Source organism: Trifolium pratense, linkage group LG7 (assembly GCF_020283565.1).
Source record: "Trifolium pratense cultivar HEN17-A07 linkage group LG7, ARS_RC_1.1, whole genome shotgun sequence".
In the NCBI taxonomy this organism is placed as follows: domain Eukaryota; kingdom Viridiplantae; phylum Streptophyta; class Magnoliopsida; order Fabales; family Fabaceae; genus Trifolium; species Trifolium pratense.
In genome coordinates, this window is record NC_060065.1 from 58652541 (window position 1) to 58675639 (window position 23099).

Genomic DNA, 23099 nt, shown 5'->3' on the forward strand with positions numbered 1-23099 from the left:
AATTCAGGTTCACAAATTGCTAACCAAACCAAGGATGTTACTTGTTAGCCAACAAGTAGTTCGAACGATGTTACTTTTCATTTTGTATCATCATGATTTTTTCCTTACACTTTGAAAGAAATATGTGCTTGATTTGGTTCCTTATGCGATTAGTTCTTCCATCTGCAGTTTTTGTTCTTACTGTTTGGTCTTAGTGTGCTAAAAATAACAAGAAGAATGCTGCATATTGGATGAGATTAGTGTGTTAAAAATTGACAACAAATGAACAAGAATGTTGCATTCCCTCTGATTAGGGGTGTTCATGGTTTAAAAACCATACCACACCAAACCTAATTTATGGTTTGGTTTAAGCCCAACATTTTTTATATTTGGCCCAAATCATCATTTTTTAACATCCTTTTTATTACAAACTAGCGGGCCAGACAGGCGCGTTCCGCGCCTGCCTGTGTCTAACTTATGTCCAAAATAAATAAATAAATACATGCCCCTATGGTAAGTTTGTTAATAAAAGATTTTTGTTACTAAAAAAAAATTAAGGGTATTATTGGTATTATGAAAAGTCTACACCAAATTTTTTTTGTATCCTTTTTATATATAGTATAGATGAATACTTTGATTTATAAACAAGAAAAAAAAAATTTGACAAAGCCCAACATTCTTTTTTTTTAAAGGAAGGCCAACATTTTTTTTATTTGGCCCAAATCATCATTTTTTAACATCCTTTTTATTACAAACTAGCGGGCCAGACAGGCGCGTTCCGCGTCTGCCTGTGTCTAACTTATGTCCAAAATAAATAAATAAAGACATGCCCCTATGGTAAGTTTGTTAATAAAAGATTTTTGTTGCTAAAAAAAATTTAAGGGTATTATGAAAAGTCCACACCAAATTTTTTTTGTATACTTTTTATATATAGTATAGATTTGAAAATATCTAATAATAAAAAATATTGATATGGTTGATCGGCAACCATGGTGGTTTGACGGCAACCATGGATTTGGAATATCTTAATCTGGAATTCGAGCAAGAAGCCATAGATCAGGGTCAACAAAATTTGAGGGATCGAAATATGACATGAATTCCGAACTGAGATGAAGCCATGGATCTGGGTAAAAAAAAAATTTCTCTGCAATATGAGGTTTTGAAACCATTCGGAAGATAAAATTCAAACCAACATAAGTTTGGATTGTAATTTCCGAATTGGAATTAAGGGTAAAAATGGAACTTTAGGGGTAGAAGTAACTTAGGGGGGCTTAAAAAGCAAAATTCGGAGTTCATAGCTGTCAAATGGGCCAGCCCAATTGGGCTTCACATTAATGATCCTGAGCACGTCCGTATGGGCCTTATGGGCTGATCCGACTCATTTCGTTTTATTTTTTTTCCTGTTTATCCCATCTTTTTTTTATATGATTTTGGTGTATTAGTTCCTCGTAACTATAAATTTTATTTAGATATATTTGTATGCAAGTGTAAATAATTTTTACATCAACACTAAATATCAATTAAACTCTAGTTTGATCCCTAAAAAAAATATAAATAAAAAACTTAATTTTTTAAAAAGTTTTAGGTAGTTATAACTTGTTTTATTAAGCTTACACATTTAACTATATTTTTAATAATAATTTTTAAGAGGTATGCCCTGTTTGTCGGAAGGCATGTCTGGATAGATTTGGGGAGCATGCAGTTCATTGTCGAGAGCTCCCAGGCTTCAAATACAGACATGATTTTGTTCGGGACATCCTTTTTGATGTTTTTAAGCGCGCAGGAATATCTGTGAAGAAAGAGGCACCTGTGAACTTCTTGACTGACCCACTGGAGGGAAGATCTACATTGAGGCCAGCCGATGTTTTGGTGTACGGGTGGGTAGGAGGAAAACATGCATGTGTTGACTTGACTGGAGTCTCCCCACTTGTGGGATTGTCGAATGGAGATTTTACTGTAGGACAAGCGGGCCTCAAAGCTGCTTCCAACAAAGTGGCTAAACATGAGAGAGCATGTTCTGACAATCAACATGCATTTATACCTTTTGCATTTGACACGTTTGGTTTCCTAGCACCAGATGCTGTGAATATTTTGCAAAGAATTCAAAGAGTTATGCATAGCAATGTAGTGTCTCCTAGGTCTGTAGATGTAGTATTTAAGAAAATTAGTTTTGCGATCCAAAAAGGTTTAGCGGCGCAGCTTGTTGCCCGTTTGCCTTCTATCCAAGTGTAATTAGCTTATATATATATATATATATAATAGTTAAGATTTGGTAAAAAAAAAAAAAAAAATTAGATAATAATTTTTTATGTATTTATTGATATAATTTTTATAAAAATAGCATAATTCTTTTATAATGGCACAACCTGAAGCTCAGTGGACTAGCTCAGCCGAATTATTATTTGGGTTACATTGGCTTGGACCAGAAATGCCCAATTGCAATAGGACTAGGTGTTCAAAAATCCAATCTACCAAGTCCGTGGACTGATGGACCGACCCATTAACTCGACCCAATTTTGAAAGCTCTATAGGAGCCTACACAAGTTATTTTCATAGTATATAAAATAAAATAAAAGTGTTTGTGTGAGGATTGCTTTGATAAAAGTTTAATTCAAGTAAATAAAATAGACTCTTTGTGGAACTATAAAGTACGTAGTTCACAAGTAAATTACTTTCGACGTCAATGTGGTAAGTCCACTGAGCTCACTTATAGCTTATTAAAGTGGCTTATAAACTTATTTCATAAAAATGAGACGTGTTTGATAACAATTTTATCTAATCAAATTAGCTTATAACATTTTTTAAGATTTTATTTTAAGTAGTGTTTAAGTTTATAGTTTATAATAACTTGTTATTCCTTCCGAATTTATATATAAACAAAATTTGATTTTTTAGATTAATTGAAAAGGTAATTATTTTTTTTAGATTTATTGAAAAAGTTATGTATTTAGTAAAATATAAATCAGATACATTACTTTTTTAGTGAATCAAAAAAGTTAAATTTTACTTATGTATAGAACCGAATAGAGTACTTTCATTTTATTATTCTTCTGTTTCTTTTAAAAATACATTAACTACATACTAACCATTTACTTTTATACCATTTTGTATTTTTTATGAAGCATATCATTTTATACCTACAACAATTAAATTTGTTAAATACTACTTTAATTGCATTACTATTTTTTCAGCTACAATCTATCAATTGTTAGCTATAAACTAGTTTTTCATAACTTTTAATTTTACCAAAACCTTAATTATTTTTGGCAAATTCTAACGTATATCCTCAAGACACATGTAAACAACTTAATACAAAGGCTCTGTTTGGTAAACATAAAAAACTAGCTTATAGCTTATTTTGACTAGCTTATAACTTATTTTTAAACTCTATTTCAATTAGCTTATAGCTTACATCTTATAGCTTATTGTCTTTTCTTCCACTTTTACCCTTATTATTTTAACTAAAACTCAATTTTACACTTTAGTACTTATTTTGATTATTATTTTGGATTAATATAATTTAGTCAAAATTATCTTTTTTGAACGAGCATAATTAACATTATTTTAATATTTATTATATTTTTATTGCAAAATTTATATAACACTTGTGCTCTATATGACGAGTAAACATCTTCACAATTTTTTTGAACTAACTTTTCACTCTCTACTTTTACAAAATTGACTTTTTAACCAAGTTAATTATAGGAGCTGTATATTTTTTCCACTTGTTTGCAAAATTGACTTTTTATTTGTAAAAGTAGTATATTTTTGCACCCACATATCTATACAAACCAGTTAATTTACTCTATTAATTTTTTTTTAAAGTAATATACAACTCACATAATGTACCAAAAAAAAAACTCACATGCATTGTGAAATATCGAATCAAATTAATATAATATTATTATTATTTATTCGTTGTATAGGTTGCAATTAAGTTTTACAATAATATAATTTATATCTACATATTAAATATATTTTACTGTAATGTTTACTTTTTTAATAAAATGTAAAAATATTTAAAATCATTTTTTTAAATAAAAAATATTTTTTAATAATATCTTAAATTTTAATTGATATAACTTTTATTATAAAGTGATAATGATCTTTCATATAATTTTACATTATCTGCTAGTTAAACCGCTAATTCTACCAAACACTTCAACTAGCTTATCAGCTATAAGTCATAAGCTATAAACTATAAGCTATAAACTATAAGCTAGCTTATCAGCTAAACGCTATTTTTACCAAACATAGCCAAAAATATTTTTCTTAAAAATTGTATATTCAACTTTTCAAAAATTAAATTATTATATCTTTTTAATGAATTAATGCTAGTTGTAGGGTGTGTTTGGTTTCATCTAAAGAAAGTCCTCGTATTTTCTTTCCAATTCCATCATACCAATTCAGAGTAGAAATCCTCTCTATTTTTTAAAAGAAATGACAAATGCAAGTACTAAAATTTAAATGTATAAATATTCAAATAATATAAATGATTCTCAAAAGACGTCCATTTATATTATTGATTTACATTTAAAAAATATAGTAATTATATTTACCATTTATTTAAAGAAATGAAGAGGTTTCCAACCCACCAAACCAACCAACCCTTAGGAAGACACGTTGTTTTGGAAAGACATCCTCCATCCATTAGATTGATCTCACTCCAGCCTCTGGAATTGAATTTCCAATGGCGGGGGAAGAGAACGACAGAGTCACACATACAGAATCACAGCTCCAACTAAAGCGAAAGCCATTTTCAAGTGATATACGGTAGAAGAAAACGCGGAAGAAAGAATTTTGCACAAATTGAGAGGACGAAGAAAGAGGAAGCGTTACATAATGTGATTACGTGGCAGCCCGAAGCTCTATTTCTGTTAAAGTTGCCGGAAAAAATCGCGGTAGAAAGAGGAAAACGGAGAAGGAAGCAGAAATGGGAGAAGCAGCTGACGTGGCGGTGGAAGGTTCTGGTTCTGTTGATGTCAGAAAGAATGAACGACCGAGGAAGAAGGTATCTTTTAAGGAGGTTGATTATTTGTCAGATTTGGATGAGGAATTGAAGACTAAGGGAAAACGTTGTAGGAAAAAGAAGATTATTTCTGATTCTGATGAAAGTAATGTTGCTGCTGAAGAAGGGGAAAATGTGAAGAAAGAGGAGAAGAAGAAACCTAAATACATTCAGAACGCAACTTTTATCTAAGGGGGGACAAAATCGTGTATATCTGAGTTGTAAGATAAAAAGGACTATAGACCTAAAAGTTGCGTTCTGTTCTCATGTATTAATAAAAAGGAAATTTTTAGTTCTGGTGAAGAATTTGAAGCTGAACAAAAGGGGGGAGATATGAAAAAAGAGACTGCTGCAGGAAAGAAACCTAAATACATTGAACCGAAGGTGACAAAATTAACCGATAGAACTATGGTGACATCACATGATCTCTTTGCTCTTTTATATTTCATTTTGTAGATATATGTATGTGTTTGAATTTGGTGTTACATGTGATTCTGTTTCTAAATTTACGGTGGATTGTAGAAGAGTCCTTAAGGTGCCATCAATGTCATAGAGAAACGATAAGGGCAGGGTTGTCAGATGCACACAATGCAAACCGAAAAGATTTTGCATATCTTGTCTAACTCATTGGTACAGCTTCTTTTCATTCTGAAAACTCTTGTTATTGGTTATGTTGTAATTGAATATGCCTTATGTTTTTTTGTTGTGTCTTGTTAAGGTATCCTAAATTGAAAGAGAATGATATCGCCAAGGCATGTCCTGTGTGCTGTGGTAATTGAAATTGCAAAGCATGCTTGCGATCTTATAAAGTTATCAATGTCATTATCAGCTCTCATCTCCCCTCTAGACTAACTATTCTTCTGATTTTTCTATAGTCCTATTTTACATTTGAAATGTAACCATCTAGTTTACTGTAGAAAATGAAGCGCTGGGACAAAATAATCAACACGGATGAGGAGGTTAGGCTCTCTAAGTACCTGTTGAAAGTACTTCTTCCATATTTAAGACAGTTGGATGGAGAACAAATGATTGAGAAGGAAAGAGAAGCCAAAAGACTAAGTATTCTTCTATAGTCATAGTTCACTTTTAGCTTCATATATTTTCCATTTTTTAATTTGCTTTTGCGATGAACATTACAGGGATATCACTTTCTGAGTTAAAAGTAAAGGTAGCAGATTATCCTAAATATAAGAGTGTGTACCGGTAGGGGCTTATTTTATATATTTTTATTTTTTCAGTTATTCTAATTCTATATAGTTAATGATTTAACGCTTTTTTTAGTGACATGAACCTTGTCAATGATCGAACTTAAAACAACGGGCGGCCTACCTGACTGACAGCTATCAATCATGAACTAGCAGGAGTCAATATTTGACTACCATAGAAGCTATACAAAATGCTCTTTTGACATTTGTCTCCTCTGTTGCTGTGAGCTTCGTGGTGGGAAGCTTCTAGGGAGTGCAGATCCAATTGAGTGAGTTTATCTTCCGAGGGCGTAATTATCCACATGGTGGAAAAGAAGAGACAATAAAGAAAATTGAACCTCGTTCTGCTGCCCAGCCTGAGATTCGTGAATGGTCAAGATCTGGATGGCATGCATGTAGGGATGGTAGCATTCCCTGCCCAAAATCCATTAATGATTGTGATCATGGTTTCCTTGAACCGAGAAGCATACTTGGACCAAATTGCATATCTGAATTAGTATGTAAAGCAAAAGAACTTGAAGAAACACTTAATTTTGTAGATGCAGAGCAGACTCTTGATAGTAGGTGTTCTTGTTTGAAGCCTGTTAGAAATGCGGATGGTATACACAATAACACAAGGAAGGCATCTTCTCATGAAGATTCCAGTGACAACTTCTTATATTGTCCCAGGGCTGTAGATCTACACAAAGAGGATTTTAGACATTTTCAATGGCACTGGAGCAAAGGGGAGCCTGTAATTGTCAGCAATGTACATCTGGTTTAAGCTGGGAACCACTTGTCATGTGGCGTGCATTCCGTCAGATAAGCAATACCAAGCACAAAACACTTTTGGATGCGAAGGCAATTGATTGCTTAGATTGGTGCGAGGTCTGTTCAATTTCTCAATCTTGAGCATGAATTTTGTTCGGTGTCTAAATCTGGAGCTTGTATTGGTCTTTGCTAAAATTCAAAATTTGCTATCTTTTTGTTCTTATTTTATGTCATTTAGGGAATAATGTTGCAATATTTTGTATTGTTGAATTTCATTCACGTTTCTGAGTTTGGTATTATTTCCACCTTTTTGTGATTAACTGAAGTTTCAATGTATTTAATTTTGTCCGTTACTCAATTCATATGCCATACCTGTATTGAATGTCTTAAAAAAATAAGGGAGAGTTCCATGTTACTATTCCAACTATTTTTTGGAGGATAGTTGCTCTTTAAGAAAAAGTATCTAGATGGTCTACTGTCAGGGTTATGAAGAGATACTAGTACAAGGTTAAAGTCCTATTTATGTGCAGATATATCTAATTACTAATTAGGATTGTAAGCTAGAAGCCACTTTTCTGACTTTAATTGGAATGTGTTAGTCAATATGTTTTGGTCCATGAAGCTTGTCATATGCTGTTCTCCCCAACATTATCAACAAATTTGGATGTAGTGTGCTTAATTTATACAGCCTTAATTATAACTTCTCTCATCGTTCTGTTAGTCATTGGTCTTCTTTTATCTTTCAGCGGAATCTCAATTTCTTGAACTTTGGTGTCCCTGTTCTTTTTGCTTGATCTACCCAGATAATTTCTTGTTGCCCTTGCATCCTTTGGTTCTGTTTTTCTATTGTTGTTTTTCCCTTTTCTTATGCATACTCAGATTATCTTGTCGGAAGTTGGGGTAAGATTTACTGCTTTTTTATGTTCTCTAGTTGAAAATATTGTTCTCCAATTGTATTCATTTTCTATCTGCTTAGTTTTACTAGTTTTTTCTTCCTTTACGTGACATGTCTACCTGTTGCTGGTAATTTCTGATTTTTTATTTTTTTTGAGTTGTTGATTGAATGCAGGGAGATATTAATGCTCACCAATTCTTTACTGGGTACACAAATGGTTGCTTGGATTGGCTTAAGTGGCCACAAGTTTTGAAATTAAAAGATTGGCCTCCTTCTAATTTATTTAAAGAAAGTTTGTCCCGTCATTGTGCTGAGTTCATATCTTCCTTGCCGTATAAAGAATATACAGACTATATCAGGGGTTGTTCTTAACCTTGCTGCGAAGTTGCCTTATGGTGTTCTAAAGCCAGATATGGGCCCAAAAACATATATTGCTTATGGATTTGCTCCGGAGTTTGGGCGGGGTGATTCTGTGACTAAGCTCCATTGTGATTTGTCTGATGCAGTATGCTTCTTACTGGGTTTTCTAGAACGTCTTATGATTTTTTTATTTTATTTTATGTTTATTATTTTATAATTGAGTTTCATATTGGAAGGTGCATAGTCTGTAGGACCAGGATGTATACAATGTCTTTGTAAGCCATTGCATTGTTTTCGGTAACACTCTCACTCCCATCATTTGATTAGATATTTGATTTGATGTGTTGTTGTTGTTGATATATTGGTAATTAATAATCTGAAGAAGTATTATTTTAATTATTAGTTTATCATTGGATAAGTTATTTTTTGTACTTGAATTATGATTGATGCTTATGGATTAGAAAGTTGTAATCAATGTATACTTCTATCTGAAGGCATTGTCTTTCTAGATAATTTTTTTTTTTTGCTCTTATTTTTTGCTTTGTTCATCTAAGTGCATCTCTTTTATGAGTAAAATGAAATGTTATTACCTAACTAATTTGACTTTTTAGGTAAATGTGTTGACTCATATTGCTAAAGTGGAATTGAAGTCTGATAGCATTGAAGCCATTAAGAAACTGACACAAATGCACCTCAAGCAGGACAAGAGGGAGCTACATCTATACGGTGATAATCAAGATGGAGAGACTAATGTTGGCATGCTTGATAATTCATTCCCTTGGGGGGATTCTTTAGACGGTGCTCTCTGGGATATATTTAGGAGAGAGGATGTACCTAAATTGGAAAAATATCTAAAGAAGCATTTCAGAGAGTTCAGGCATGTACATTGCTCTCCTTTAAATCAGGTAAAATTAGTTAAGTTAATTTTTTATTATTTGTTTGGATACCCCCTTTTTAACTTACTGTTACAACACTATTGTTATTCATATTTTTTGACAGGTGCAATATAATTGTTAGAAAATAAAATAATATCTATTAAAATCTTGGTTTATCTCCCAGGATCCGTTTTCAATCTTTGCATATCTTAAATTATCCTTTTGGATTAATTTCCATATCTTTTTTTTTGACAAATTTTTCCATATCTTTTATTTATTATTATTTGTTCTTGATTTCCCTATTTATTTAGGATTGAGTCCTATAAATAGGTATTAGTGTTCAGTTTTATACATCACAAGTTATTATCAATATTATTCAAAGTTTTTATTATTTTCTCTCCTCCTTTTATCTAGAATCACACAACTACAACAATAATCTATAATGATCCCTGTATTTTGTCACAAAGCATTGAGTGATGGATGCAGCTGGTAATACATAATAGTTATTTTTTGTATAAGGTAAATTGTTTTTGGAAAAACTAATAATTAGCACAAGATGTGCCAAAAATTAGAACAGGAAGTACAAAAGAAACAAATACAGAACAACCCAAACCCCGAATAAATGAACAGTCTCCCTCCCTCCTACAAACTGAAAATACATAAAAAACACTTGACAAAATGACACATTCTATCAAGACCCGCCAGCAAATTAATGAAACAGCCGACTACATTCCTCCGATGTTGAGAATGTGAGAGAGACATGTATCATCACGAATACGGAAATATATTGACATTGTTTGAAAATATTGACCACCAACTCTACAAATCACGGTCACGACAAACTACACATGTACTGCTGCCGATGCTTATAACAAAAAAAAACACATGTACTGCCGATCACGTATCACATACCATGTCATGAACAACTGTAATCAAGAACTATGAACCTAGAGCACAAACCACAAACATAGAAAATAATTGTGGATATAGATGCTGAGATCCATGTTAATCTACTTGCATTATCCATGTTTCAGATGTCTAGTCCTTAGTGTGATGAGATGTGTTGAGAGTCCCACATTGACTAGAGATATGTCCTGTGTAGTGCTTATAAGGTAAGAGAATCTTTACCTTTTGAGTTGGTTTTGTAGGGTTTGAGTTAAGCCTAACCCAAATTTTAGGAATGGTGTCACAGTCTGTCCTGGATCTCTTATTGGACAAAGTTATTTGTTATTCCACCTCCATTTGCCCACGCTCTAGATGTCAATTCATGTGTGCGAGCGAGTGTGTTCTGATCCATATTCCATATGTATTATCGACTCATCAGATGTTTTGTCCTGAACGTGAGGGGGAGTGTTAAGAGTCCGATATCGACTGGAGATTTGGCCTATGTAGTGCTTATAAAGCTTAGACAATACATACCTTACAAGCCAAATTTGTAAAATTGAGTTAGACCTAGACAAAATTATAAGAATAGATAGGCATGAAGCAGTGAAGACACGCTATGCATAAGACAAAAGTCCTCACGATTCAATAGCCCCGTATGAGAAAACCCCTAGCAACAGAATTACGAGAGAACTCTCATTGTTAAGTCATGAAATAGATGAACAAGAGGAAACTTTCTTTTTAAAAAATAATGAAACAAACTTATTCCAAAAAGTGAGTTGCTGGGGGTTTAAATAAATAAATAAGTAGACTGCTGTGGGGCTTAGTCTTCAAACTTTCCAAATAAAACACAATATCCAACAGATATGATCATCAGGATTGATACATGTCATATATATAGTCTGACTGGTTTATTAATTTATGGACCTTGCATTATGATAACAATAGATGCTTATGTTCAAAAGGTCATTGGATGATTAAATATGTTTTATATCTTAATGACAATTTTGAAGTGTATTTGGCATTCAATGGCTGCTGTATGTAGAGGACTGGTTTGTCTGATGCTAGCCCACTCATTATGTATGTGTATCTTGATTGGCATATCCTAAAGGAGGAGAATGGTTAGTAATGTTTATAAATTTTCTTATGTTTTTGGGAAATGGGCTGGTTTGATCAATTAAACTGTACCATTTTGTTGAAAGTTCACCTTTGATTTGTAGGAATTGAGCCTTGGACTTCTATTCGGAAGCTAGGAGATGCTGTTTTCATTCCTGCCAGTTGTCCTCACAAACTCAGAAATCTGAAGGTAAAGTTTACATGCATACATGGTATAAATTTCCTTGTCTGCCTTAAAAACTATAATATTTTGCTAGGAATGTGTTTCCTGAATTTTATTACAAAATTTTGTATTTTTTTCTTGCCAACAAAGCAATATTTTAGCCAATTAACTCTATTGATTTGTTTAAGTTAATGTGTTAAATATATGTCAGTTATTTTTGAAACATTAAATGCTATAACATTTTCGTGTTAATGTCAATACATGCATCATCTTTTTGTAGTCATGCATCAAGGCCGGGCTTGGTTTTGTCTCACCTGAAAATGTTAGCGAGTGTTTCCGTTTGACAGAGGAATGCCGTAAGCTTCCGATAAACCACATGTCCGCCAAGGACAAGTTGGAGGTCAGCTATACTGCTACTCTTTATTCTATTCTGCTGTTTATTTGCTTACCAGTGTTGGTATATTGCATTTCCTATTCTGTCATTAGCTTTTTAATGGATTTAGTTTTAGATTGTTGCTTAATAGCAGTTCTATACTAAACCTACTAGAACAAGCAAGTGGTCTTGATTGGATGCTTACGGTTACTCCAAATGTTTGGCATTGTCATACAATGTTTATCCAAATTGAAACACTGATATCTGTTAACTGGTCCTAACATGTTAAAAAATAAATAAAAATGAATTGGACATTTCTTACCTTGTGGTTCAATTATTTATAGTTCGTAGACTACTTTTAGTTGATTCTTTTCTTTGAAAAATCACTAAAAACTCTAGTGAATACATAATGGTTTCGTGTTGATTTTGGATTTCTATTTCATGATTGTATTATATGTATTGTTTTAAATATGTAAACAACTCTAATTTAGGATAGCAATCATGTTACTGTATCTAGTCGCCGTGTCAATAGTTTCTTATTGCAATTTTTTGAATTTAAACCTGATGTTGTTTCTTTGGTAACAGGTGAAGAAAATAACTATATATGCGATGCTTGATGTGGTTGAAAAATTGGAGGAAGCAAGGTTAGATTGCTGCAAACTTTTGGCTCTTTAGTTATGGATTTGATATACTGTTTTGCTTTGCTGTCAAAGGCATTGGTAGATTATATCTATTGTACACATTTTTTTGTTAGGTTCGCTAGGCTCACGATTTAAGATTTGCATTTATTTGTATTTTATGATATTGATGGATGTAATTCATTTTACAGGTGGAAGAAACCAATGATTTAGTGTAAATACATCTGAAGTCCAATTGAGAATGTATATTTTTTTAGTCACTTCATTAGGTTCCCTAATCTTCAGTTCTTTGTAGTTCTTTGTATTGCAACTGCACAATATCTTTTGCGTTTGAATTGCTCGTTAAAAACCTTACTAGGAAAACTCAATGGGACAAAACTATGGTGAAGGAAAAAAGAGTGCAGAACGCATTTATACCTCTCCCTCATAAAGTCAATTATATCTGAGAAGGAGACCAATTCTTCTTCTATATAGTTAATCAAAAGATTTACTTGACAACGACTTTGTAGAAAGATAATATAGTTGATGAGAAGCTTTACTTGATGGTGACTTTGTAGAAAGATTTGTTTTATCTTCTTTAATATACTCTTCATTGAATTAGCCATTGATACGATATAATCTTATTCAACTTTCTTGTATACGTAGAATCACAAACTTCAACAAAATCATAGTCAACTTTTTTGATTCAATACTAAAAGTTTCACATAATTGGAGGATATTGTTGTATCTCTAAGATATAGTACAAATTATATGACTCTGTTTTAAATTTTTGATTTATTGATATTGACAAGAATAAAATACTATGAGATATATAATAAGCAAAATGCAATAGTGTTCTCAAGTGAACTAAAATGTGGTACTTACCACTTAAAAAACTTATAATTTTCTTGAGGTATGGAATCATCTTTGTTTACATCCAGTGACATCGCAATTATTCTAGTACAAACATATTATAGGTGTTTATATCAAATTGTTTTAGTTTCTTGATGCCCAAAATCTCGTTAAAATATTAAGTTTGCAATTCCAAACAAACTTTGACCATTCAACATGTAATATGATCAAATTTTATATTATCATCATAAAAATCAATAATAACAATTTCTTTTTTTTTTCCTTTAAAAATGGACAATGTTGTCATTCACATAATTCTCATTTAAGAATATTCACTAAAAATATTATACACATGCTATATTCAAATATAAAATCTTTAATCTCAACAATTAATTATTGAAATTTTTACACTTTTATTCTTGCCTCACCTATTATGTTTAGATATGGATCATGCTAACTTCGAGAAACTATTTAATATACGTATAAAATCTTTTTTTTTTGAAGCAATATACGTATAAAATCTTGATCGCAATAAGATATGAAATTTTTTAAAATTTTAATAAAATTTAACATAACGTAGTGATATAAAAATTAAATTCAACGCCATATATTGTAAAATTCATATTGTTAAAATCTAACCAAACCTCCGCGATCTAACTAGAAAGAAGTTTAGTGGTAGCATAAAATCTAAACCACGTTCGTGTTGTCCTTTTGGATTCAGAGTAATGATGACGGCAGGTAGCAAAGGCGATGGCGAAAACAACGGCGCTTCTTACCAGTCACCGACGGAGGAAACGGTAACACCAATCTCTTCCTCATCCACAACTCCAGACAATTCATCAATTGACGCGCCGTCACTTCCGTTCGATCTTGTTACAGAAATTCTATGTTGGATCCCTGTGAAATTCCTCCTCCAATTCTGTTGCGTCTGCAAGTCATGGAATTATCTCATCTCTCATGATTCCGAATTTCAAAAGAAGCACTTTCGCCTGTCAACCACAATTCACGACCGCCTCCATCTCATCCTAACTCCTAGGCCCTTCTCCGCCTCATGTGAGTTCCTTCTATCTGATATTTTAATCTCTTCTATTTTCAACAACAACCTTTCCACTATTACTGCTACGCACCTAAACTACCCTCTCATTCCTAACAAAGGACGCTGTTTTGGGGGAGTTTCCTCCCGTGACGGCATCTTCTGTTTTGCGATTAATGAATTGTCAGCTCTTTTATTTAACCCTTCCATTAGAAAGTTTAAGTTATTGCCTCCTTTGAAAAACCCACCACTAAATCACTATTTACAAACCATTTATACCTTAGTGTATCATCGTTTCACTGATAATTATAAGATTGTCGCTGTTTCTTCGGATATTGGTAGACAAATTAATGTTAATACTCATACTTTCGGTACTGATCATTGGACAAAGATCCAAAACATCCCGAATTGTTGCCGCTTATGTGGAATGGGAATATCTGTGAATGACACCGTTAATTGGTTGGTATACGATAGTTCTTGTTCTCTATGGGTCATTCTTTCGCTTGATTTGGAGGATTATTCGTATAGAAAGTTTTTGCATCCTCTCTCTAACGAGCGATCCAACTCTAAGATGATCTTCCAAGAGTTAAAGGGTTGCTTGTGCATCCTCTCTCAATGTGCCAACTATGCTGATGTTTGGATTATGAAGGAACATGGAAATGAGCAATCTTGGACTAAATTATTAAGTGTTCCGTACATGACAGATGCTAGGTCTTTTGCGTATAGCAGAGCAATATATGTTTCGGAAGATGACCAAGTGTTGATGAGGTTTTTTAAGTCGAGGAAATTTGGTTTGATCATCTATGATTTTAAAAATGATACTTTTAAGATTCCTACAATTCAAAACATCAATGATCAGATGAGACCAACCATCTATGTTGAGAGTTTGATATCACCTTTTTCTCAATATTAAGATGTAGTTGTTGTGCTAAGTTATCTTGCGCTAGACCCAACTCCAACATATATGTTAATTTATGATGATCTTGTTATTTATATTTATTTTTTCCTTGTTTTGTAACCGGTGATTTCATGGTTATTATTGATGTATGGGTCAACTTGAGAAATTGCTATGTTATTTTTTTCCTGTCAGAGTTGTTGGTTCTGTCATCGTTCATTACATCTTATATCATTTACAATCACGGATTATTCATTTTATGAATTGAACGAGTTTGGATTCACTCCGTTTACTACCCTCCTTTTATCCTCTATTTAGGAGAGAGATAGACACAATAGAAGATTTGTGGAACCCACTCATTAGTGGGACCCACTTTTAATGAGTCCCACAAATCTTCTATTGTGTCTATCTATATCCTAAATGGAGGATAAATTGAGGGTAGTAAATGGAGTGAATCTAAACTCGAATTGAACAAATCAAACTTTATCATGCACGTGTTCTTAATGAAAGTTGGGATATCTTTGAGAGACAATGAGGTGGTCACAATGAATATTTAGAAATTATAAATTTAATGTTTGGTGCACCAAAGTTAAAGATTACTGTCATATAGAAATGATACGTAGTCCATTTTCTGGGGTATTGTAAGTTAATATTTTGCACTTGTCACTTGTAAATAGCAAAGACTTGAAGATAGAAAACACTTCTCAGATAAAGGAGGTTAGCTTCTGGATCTTTTGTATTCTGAATATGGTGTTCCACATAATCGCAGGTGACACCCTCCAATTCTGTTCCCAACATTTGTCAAGGTTATTATCCCTATAGTGGGATTAACCAGAGCACAAGAGGCAGTGGAGGAGGTTGTGTTGCGTTGAGGTCATATTTTCAGCAGTGTTGTTTATGGAATGCCATATTTTAATGAATTGTTAAAATATAAAAAAGGACATGTTATTTAGACTACCTGTATAGCAATTTGGCTGGATTTTGGAATTGGAATGTCATAGTGGGAGTGTTGAACGAAGTGGACGAGCAGTAAGTTCACATACTTAACGGCAATTGATGTGGAGGAGGAGGATATGCTCGTATGGAAACTCAACAACAAATGCATCTACACCGTGAAATCGGCGTATTGGCGTGCAGTGGAGTCTGGACAATGAAAAAATAGAGTTCGAAGTGATTGGATGCACATGTAAAAATTGAAAATCCCAGAGTACATTTTTAGTTGGAGAGGTTTGAGGCGATGCTTACCTATGCGAGTTAGACTAAAAGGTAAGGAGTAGGTTGTTCGGATATTTGTCTTCACTATCAAAACAACCTTAAAAACAAATGACATTTATTTTTTTATTGCTTAAATATACGATTTGTTATGTAAGTTTGCGCTTTTTTGGTTTTCATCCCTGTGTCTTCTGGTTAATAGTCCTTTTAGAATAGGCAAAATAATTGTGAATTAGCACACCCCCCTCCCCCCCAATAGATTATGGAATGTACTTTATCAATTGGTTGTCCGACGAGTTAAAAACGGCTAGTTCGAAATCCTTTATTTTTTGGACCAATCGCTCTTTTGATTTTGGAAAAAAAAAATCTTTATCAATGGAGATTGAGTTCCACGAATATGCAAGCTAGAAAGATGCTATTTGCTGCTCTTAGTTAATTTAACACTTTTGACGCATCTTTCTACCTTTCCTTGATTTTTCTATGTGGCTTAATGGTGGGTAAACCAAGCCCAAAACATTTTCTTCCTCACACAGGCTCAAGATTCCTCAGCAGAGAGCAAAGCTACCAACCCAGTTAATTAAAAGAAACAGAGATCCCTAATGGTTTACATATAGGTATAAGAAGTTAATTAAGTATTGGTGTGAAAGAGTACCAACAAATTACTAATGGTTTAGAGACGGGTATAAGAAGTTTCTAAGAACTTTTGTACCCAACAAACCCTTTAATGGTATGGTCTGTTTGCAGCATTACCTTCTGTCAGTTGCATAGAATTATTGTGTGCATTATTTCTTTCGATGATCTACATTAGTTCTCAATTTCTCCCTCACATACTTCTAGTCCTTTTGCATGTAAGTGAATAAAGATCTCATAAAGTTATCTCACATACTTCCATGAGTTTTTTAAGGATTTAATTTGTATATCTTTTGTCTATTTATTTGTTATATTTTTTTGGATTGGCATGATATATGTATGCAGTTTTCATTGTCGTTACATTGACTAATTTTCATCAAGGAACATATCCCTACTGAAAATTTTCTATACGCATAAGTCATGACCACCTGCTTAAGGATCCAAAAACCTTATCACAAGGACCAATTCATAATATAATTTTTTGTATTTTTATATTGCGGAATTTGGAGGGATATATTTTTACGGAGAAACAACTTTCTTGAGAAATAGTGTTATATGAATAATGCTCTCAAATTCTTATTTTATTCATCATATATATATATAAAGCTACAAAAATCTATGAAGCATGGACACCTCTATGATTAGACGTGTCGTGGTGTCTGACACTCGTACAACACGTGTCAGATAGCTCAAATCGGTGTCAAAAAAAATTAATTTTTCCTTTAGTTTGACACTCCTTTGATCGGTGTGTGACACCTGTAAGACACCCGTACAACACATGTCGGACAAGCGTCCCCAAAAAAAAATTGTTTTTTGTTTCTTATACTCTACTTAGGCACATATTAGATGAAATTCTGACGTAGTCCAAATGGGGTACCAGATGTTACCACATCGCGTACCACATCTCGTACCAGTACAGAACAAGAAAAAACAAGGTAGAAATAAATTGCAAAGAAAGTAAATGACACAGTATGTTGTTAACCCAGTTCGGAGGAACCTCTCCTACTCTGGGGGATACCAATCCAGGAATGAATTAACTACTATAGTTCTAGTTCAAATACTCCAAAACACCCCGTTTCTATCTTATCGCCTAGACAAGACCTCATGCAATTCTACCTAGGAACTCCTAGATATGAGATGTCCCGTCTCACTTCCTTCAAACAACACAGACAACATTGCTTACAGACGATTACAATCAAATGGTGGAGACACACTCCTAGACATAAATAAACTTTACTCATGCTTAAAAGCTCTTGAGTAAATCACAAACAACACCTCCATACCTAAGGGCTTAGGCGGCAACAGAGAGGTGTACATGAAACCCTAAAGCACAAGGCTTACAAAGACACAAAATCCTAAAAGACTACATCTTTTATATATTTGTTTAAGCTTCGGTTTTGGTAAATAAAATACCTTTAGCAACTTTCTTTATATAGGCTTCACAATACTTCAGCTCCAAGAAATCTTCTAAAGGAAAAATATATACTTTTACTAAATCTTCTTTGCATCAAAATATTCCTTTCATAAATATATTTGTTGAAAATGTATTTTAAAATTAAATCTTCTAACTTTCTTGAAGCACAAACATTTATTTGAAATAAATCTTTTATATTCTCTGCAACAATCTTCACAAGATATATTTTAAAATCAAATCTTCTTGATTCCTTAATATTTTATAATAGTCTTGAGAACCTAGTAACCTAATACATCCGCCTTCTGAAGATTAATAAACCACGTGCATATTCTTTTCTTCTGAAACAAATCTTACAGAGATTTGATATAAAAATTCAGCGCATATCCGTAGCAATAATGTTGTACTCCAAATGCTGCCACATCTGACCCTACATCTGACTAGATCTTGTTTTTGCAAAATGTAGCCAATTAAAAACCCAACATTAGATATATCTAAAAAAGTTAAATATGTGTCGAAACAACATTATTGATCAAAGAGGGATTGAAAATATTACAATATTTCTAGGTTTTTTGTAGAGTAGATGGATAAATAAAGGTAAATACTACCGTATCTTGTTTTAAAACTTTTTTTAAGAAATAACTTCTTCAACTTAGATTTACACGTATATGTTTTGATTTTCAATTTATATCTTTTTATAGAAATGTAGCGGTGTCATTTTCCTATATTTTTTACATTAACGGTGTCCTAGTGTCCGTGTCGTGTTGGTGTTGCGATGTCCGTGTCAGAATCCGTGCTTCATAAACAAAAATAACAAACTTATAAATCATATATTTAAAATTAAAAAACTAATCCTAAAATTTCTAAAAAATCATCAATAATAAATTCTAATATTATTGTTACAAATAAAATTCGAGAGCTAAAGATAGAGAAGATAAGAGTTTTGTGTTCAACTCTTCACATGTGTGTCGTTACACTAAACCAAGGGTCATGTTTATAGGACACAAATAAGCAAGTCAATGATGAGAAATATTTAAGGATCACTCACCAACTTAATTATTCATAACACACCTCTTTACATGTTCGTCGAGGATATACCTCATTAAAACCTTACTATAAAACTCCAATGGAAAAAAATGAAGGATAAAGAGTACAACGTCATTTGCGTTTGAACTGCCTCGTTAAAAATCTTGTCAGAAAAATCCAATGAGACAAAACCACGGCGAAGGAAAAAAGAGTGCAAAACACATTTATACCTCTCCCTCATAAAGTCAATTATATCTGAGACGAAGGATACCAATTCATCTTCTATATAGTTTATCAAAAGAATTACTTGACAACGACTTTGTAGAAAGATAATAATCTATATAGTTGATGAGAAATTTTACTTGACGGTGACTTTGTAGAAATGTTTGTTTTATCTTCTTTAATATACTCTTATCTGAATTAGTCGTTGATATGATATTATCTCCTTCAAGTTTCTTGTATGCGTAAAATCACAAACTTCAACAAAATTATATTCTCAACTTTCTTGATGTAGTCCTAAAACTTTCACATAATTAGAGAATATTATTGTATCTCTAAGATATAAGATATAGTACAAATTATATGCTTGACTTTCTTTCAATATATTTGATTTATTGATATTGACAAAAATAAAATAATATGACATATATAATAAGCAAAAAACCTGTTGTGTAATTATCTTTCAATATATATGAAATTATCTTTGTTCACATCAAGTGACATCACAATTATTCTAGTTTTAGTACACAACATATTGTATGCGTTCTTATAAAATTGTTTTAGTTTCTTAATGCATAAAACCTTGTTATTTTTGTTAAGATATTAAGTTTGGAATTTCAAACAAACTTTGACCATTCAACATATAATATGATAAACTTTTTTTTTTAATCAACAAATTTGAGAAACTATTTAGAATTTCTGATCAAATTTATATTATCATCATAAAAATCAATTATAACATTTTTTTTCTTTAAAAATAGACATGTTGCCATCATTTTCATATTCCTCATTCGTGAATATTCACTAAAAATATTATATACATGCATCTTGTTACACATTAAAAATAAATCTAAACTATATTTAAATATAACATCACAATAAGTTATGAAACAAGTTTAATTTTTTATTGATTCAAAAAAAAAGTTTAATTTTTTATAAAATTTAACAAATATGTGACCTATGTGATATAAAATTTAAATTCAACTGTTAAATTCATATTATTAAAACTTATTTTACGGTGTAATGAGTACTACTACAAGTACAAAATCCAAGAGTGGATTTTGTAATATATATATTCGTACATCAAACTAAACTTCCGCGATCTAAAGTCTAAACCACGTTCGTGTTGTCCTTTTGGATTCAGAGTAATGATGACGGCAGTTAGCAAAGGCGATGGCGAAAACAACGGCGTTTCTTACCAGTCACCGACGGAGGAAACGCTAACACAAATCTCTTCCTCATCCACAACTCCAGACAATTCAATTGACGCGCCGTCACTTCCGTTCGATCTTGTTACAGAAATTCTATGTTGGATCCCTGTGAAATTCCTCCTCCAATTCTGTTGCGTCTGCAAGTCATGGAATTATCTCATCTCTCATGATTCCGAATTTCAAAAGAAGCACTTTCGCTTGTCAACCACAATTCACGACCGCCTCCACCTCATCCTAACTCCTAGACCCTCCGCCTCACGTGAGTTCCTTCTATCTGATATTTTAATCTCTTCTATTTTCAACAACAACCTTTCCACTATTACTGCTACGCCCCTAAACTACCCTCTGACTCCTAATAGAGGACGCAGTTTTGGGGGAGTTTCCTACCGTCACGGCATCTTCTGTTTTGGGATTGATGAATCGTCAGCTCTTTTATTTAACCCTTCCATTAGAAAGTTTAAGTTATTGCCTCCTTTGGAAAACCCACCACTAAATCACTATTTACAAACCAATTATACCCTAGTGTATCATCGTTTCACCGATAACTATAAGATTGTCGCTGTTTCTTTGGATATTAATAGACAAATTAACATTAATACCCATACTTTCGGTACTAATTATTGGACAAAGATCCAAAACATCCCGTATTGTTGCCGCTTACGTGGAGTGGGAATATCTGTGAGTGACACCGTTAATTGGTTGGTATATGATGTTTCTGGTTCTAGTAGTTCTTTATGGGTCATTCTGTCGCTTGATTTGGAGGAGTATTCCTATAGAAAGTTTTTGCAACCTCTCTCTAACGAGCGATCCGACTCTAAGATGGTCTTCCAAGAGTTGAAGGGTTGCTTGTGCATCCTCTCTAACGATGCCAACCATTCTGATGTTTGGATTATGAAAGAACATGGAAATGAGCAATCTTGGACTAAATTATTAAGTGTTCCGTACATGGCAGATGATAGGTCTTTTTTGTATAGCAGTACAATATATGTTTCGGAAGATGACCAAGTGTTGATGAGGCTTTTGAAGTTGAGGAAGTTTGGTTTTATCATCTATGATTTTAAAAATAATACTTTTAAGATTCCTAAAATTCAAAACATCAATGATCAGATGAGACCAACTATCTATGTTGAGAGTTTGATATCACTTTTTTCTCAATATTAAGATGTAGTTGTTGTGCTAAGTTATCTTTAGCTAGACCCAACTCCAATGTATATGTTAATTTATGATGATCTTGTTATTTATATTTATTTTATCCTTGTATTGTATACTGGTGATTTCATGGATATTATTGATGTATGGGTCAACTTGAGAAATTGCTATGTTATTTTTATTTATTTTTTAGTCAGAGATGTTGGTTCTATCTTCGTTCATTACACTTTATATCATTTACAATTACGGATTATTCATTTTATGAATTGAACAAATCAAACTTTATCATGCACGTGTTCTTGATGAAAGTTGGGAGATCTTTGAGAGACAATGAGGTGGTTACAATGAGTATTTAGAAATTATAAATTGAATTTTTGATGCACCAAAATTAAAGATTGCTGTCATATAGAAATGATACGTAGTCCATTTTCTGGGATATTGTAAGTTAATTTTTTGCACCTGTCACTTGTAAATAGCAAAGACTTGAAGATAGAAATAAGGTGGTTTGCTTTTGGATATGCAAACACTTCTCAGATAAAGGAGGCTAGCTTCTGGAGATATATGTTTCCCTCCCTTTCTGATCTTCTGTATTCTAAACATGATTATCCATATAGTGGGATTAACCAGAGCACAAGAGGCAGCGGAGGAGGTTGTGTTGCGTTGAGGTGTTGATATTTTCAGCAGTGTTGTTTTTGGAATGGCATTTTTTAATGAATTGTTGAAATATAAAAATGGACATGTTATTTAGACTACCTGTGTAGCAATTTGGCTGGATTTTGGAATTGGAATGTCATAGTGGGAGTGTTGAACGAAGTGGATGAGCAGGAAGTTCACAAACTTACGGTAATTCATGTGGAGGAGGATAGGCTCGTATGGAAATTCAACAACAAATGCATCTACACCGTGAAATCGGCATATTGGTGTGCACTGTGCAGTGGAGTCTCTTGTGGACAATGAAAAAATAGAGTTATGAGTGATTAGATGCACATATGAAAATTCAAAATACCACAAAGAGTACATTTTTATTTGGAGAGGTTCGAGGGGATGCTTACCTATGTGAGTTAGACTACAACGTAAGGAGTAGACTGTTCGGATAGGTGTCTTCACTATCAAAACAACCTTGAAAACGAATGACATTTATTTTTTGATGGCTTAAATATACGATTCATTACTGTAAGTTCATGTGTTTTTGATTTCCATCCCAATATCTTCTGGTTAATAGTCCTTCTAGAACAGGC

At 32.8% G+C, this 23099-nt stretch overlaps 2 protein-coding genes and 1 pseudogene across 2 annotated transcripts; all 3 read left to right on the top strand.

The window, feature by feature from the left end:
* The first annotated feature begins 988 nt into the window (after window positions 1-988).
* On the top strand, window positions 989-12844 carry LOC123896716 (annotated as a pseudogene).
* Window positions 12845-13693: 849 nt separating this feature from the next.
* LOC123899887 (F-box/kelch-repeat protein At3g23880-like) lies at window positions 13694-15197 on the top strand. The gene has a single exon (XM_045951141.1). It carries the CDS (start codon window positions 13801-13803, stop codon window positions 15019-15021), a length of 1221 nt encoding a protein of 406 aa, XP_045807097.1. The 5' UTR covers window positions 13694-13800; the 3' UTR covers window positions 15022-15197.
* Window positions 15198-20563: 5366 nt separating this feature from the next.
* On the top strand, window positions 20564-22036 carry LOC123899890 (F-box/kelch-repeat protein At3g23880-like). The gene has a single exon (XM_045951147.1). The coding sequence runs from the start codon at window positions 20650-20652 to the stop codon at window positions 21871-21873; it is 1224 nt and encodes a 407-aa protein (XP_045807103.1). The 5' UTR covers window positions 20564-20649; the 3' UTR covers window positions 21874-22036.
* Window positions 22037-23099: the final 1063 nt, after the last annotated feature.

What these genes read in the sequence shown, in the direction of transcription:
- LOC123899887 (XM_045951141.1), top strand. Translation starts at nt 13,801, where the DNA reads ATGATGACGGCAGGTAGCAAAGGCGATGGCGAAAACAACGGCGCTTCT.
- LOC123899890 (XM_045951147.1), top strand. Translation starts at nt 20,650, where the DNA reads ATGATGACGGCAGTTAGCAAAGGCGATGGCGAAAACAACGGCGTTTCT.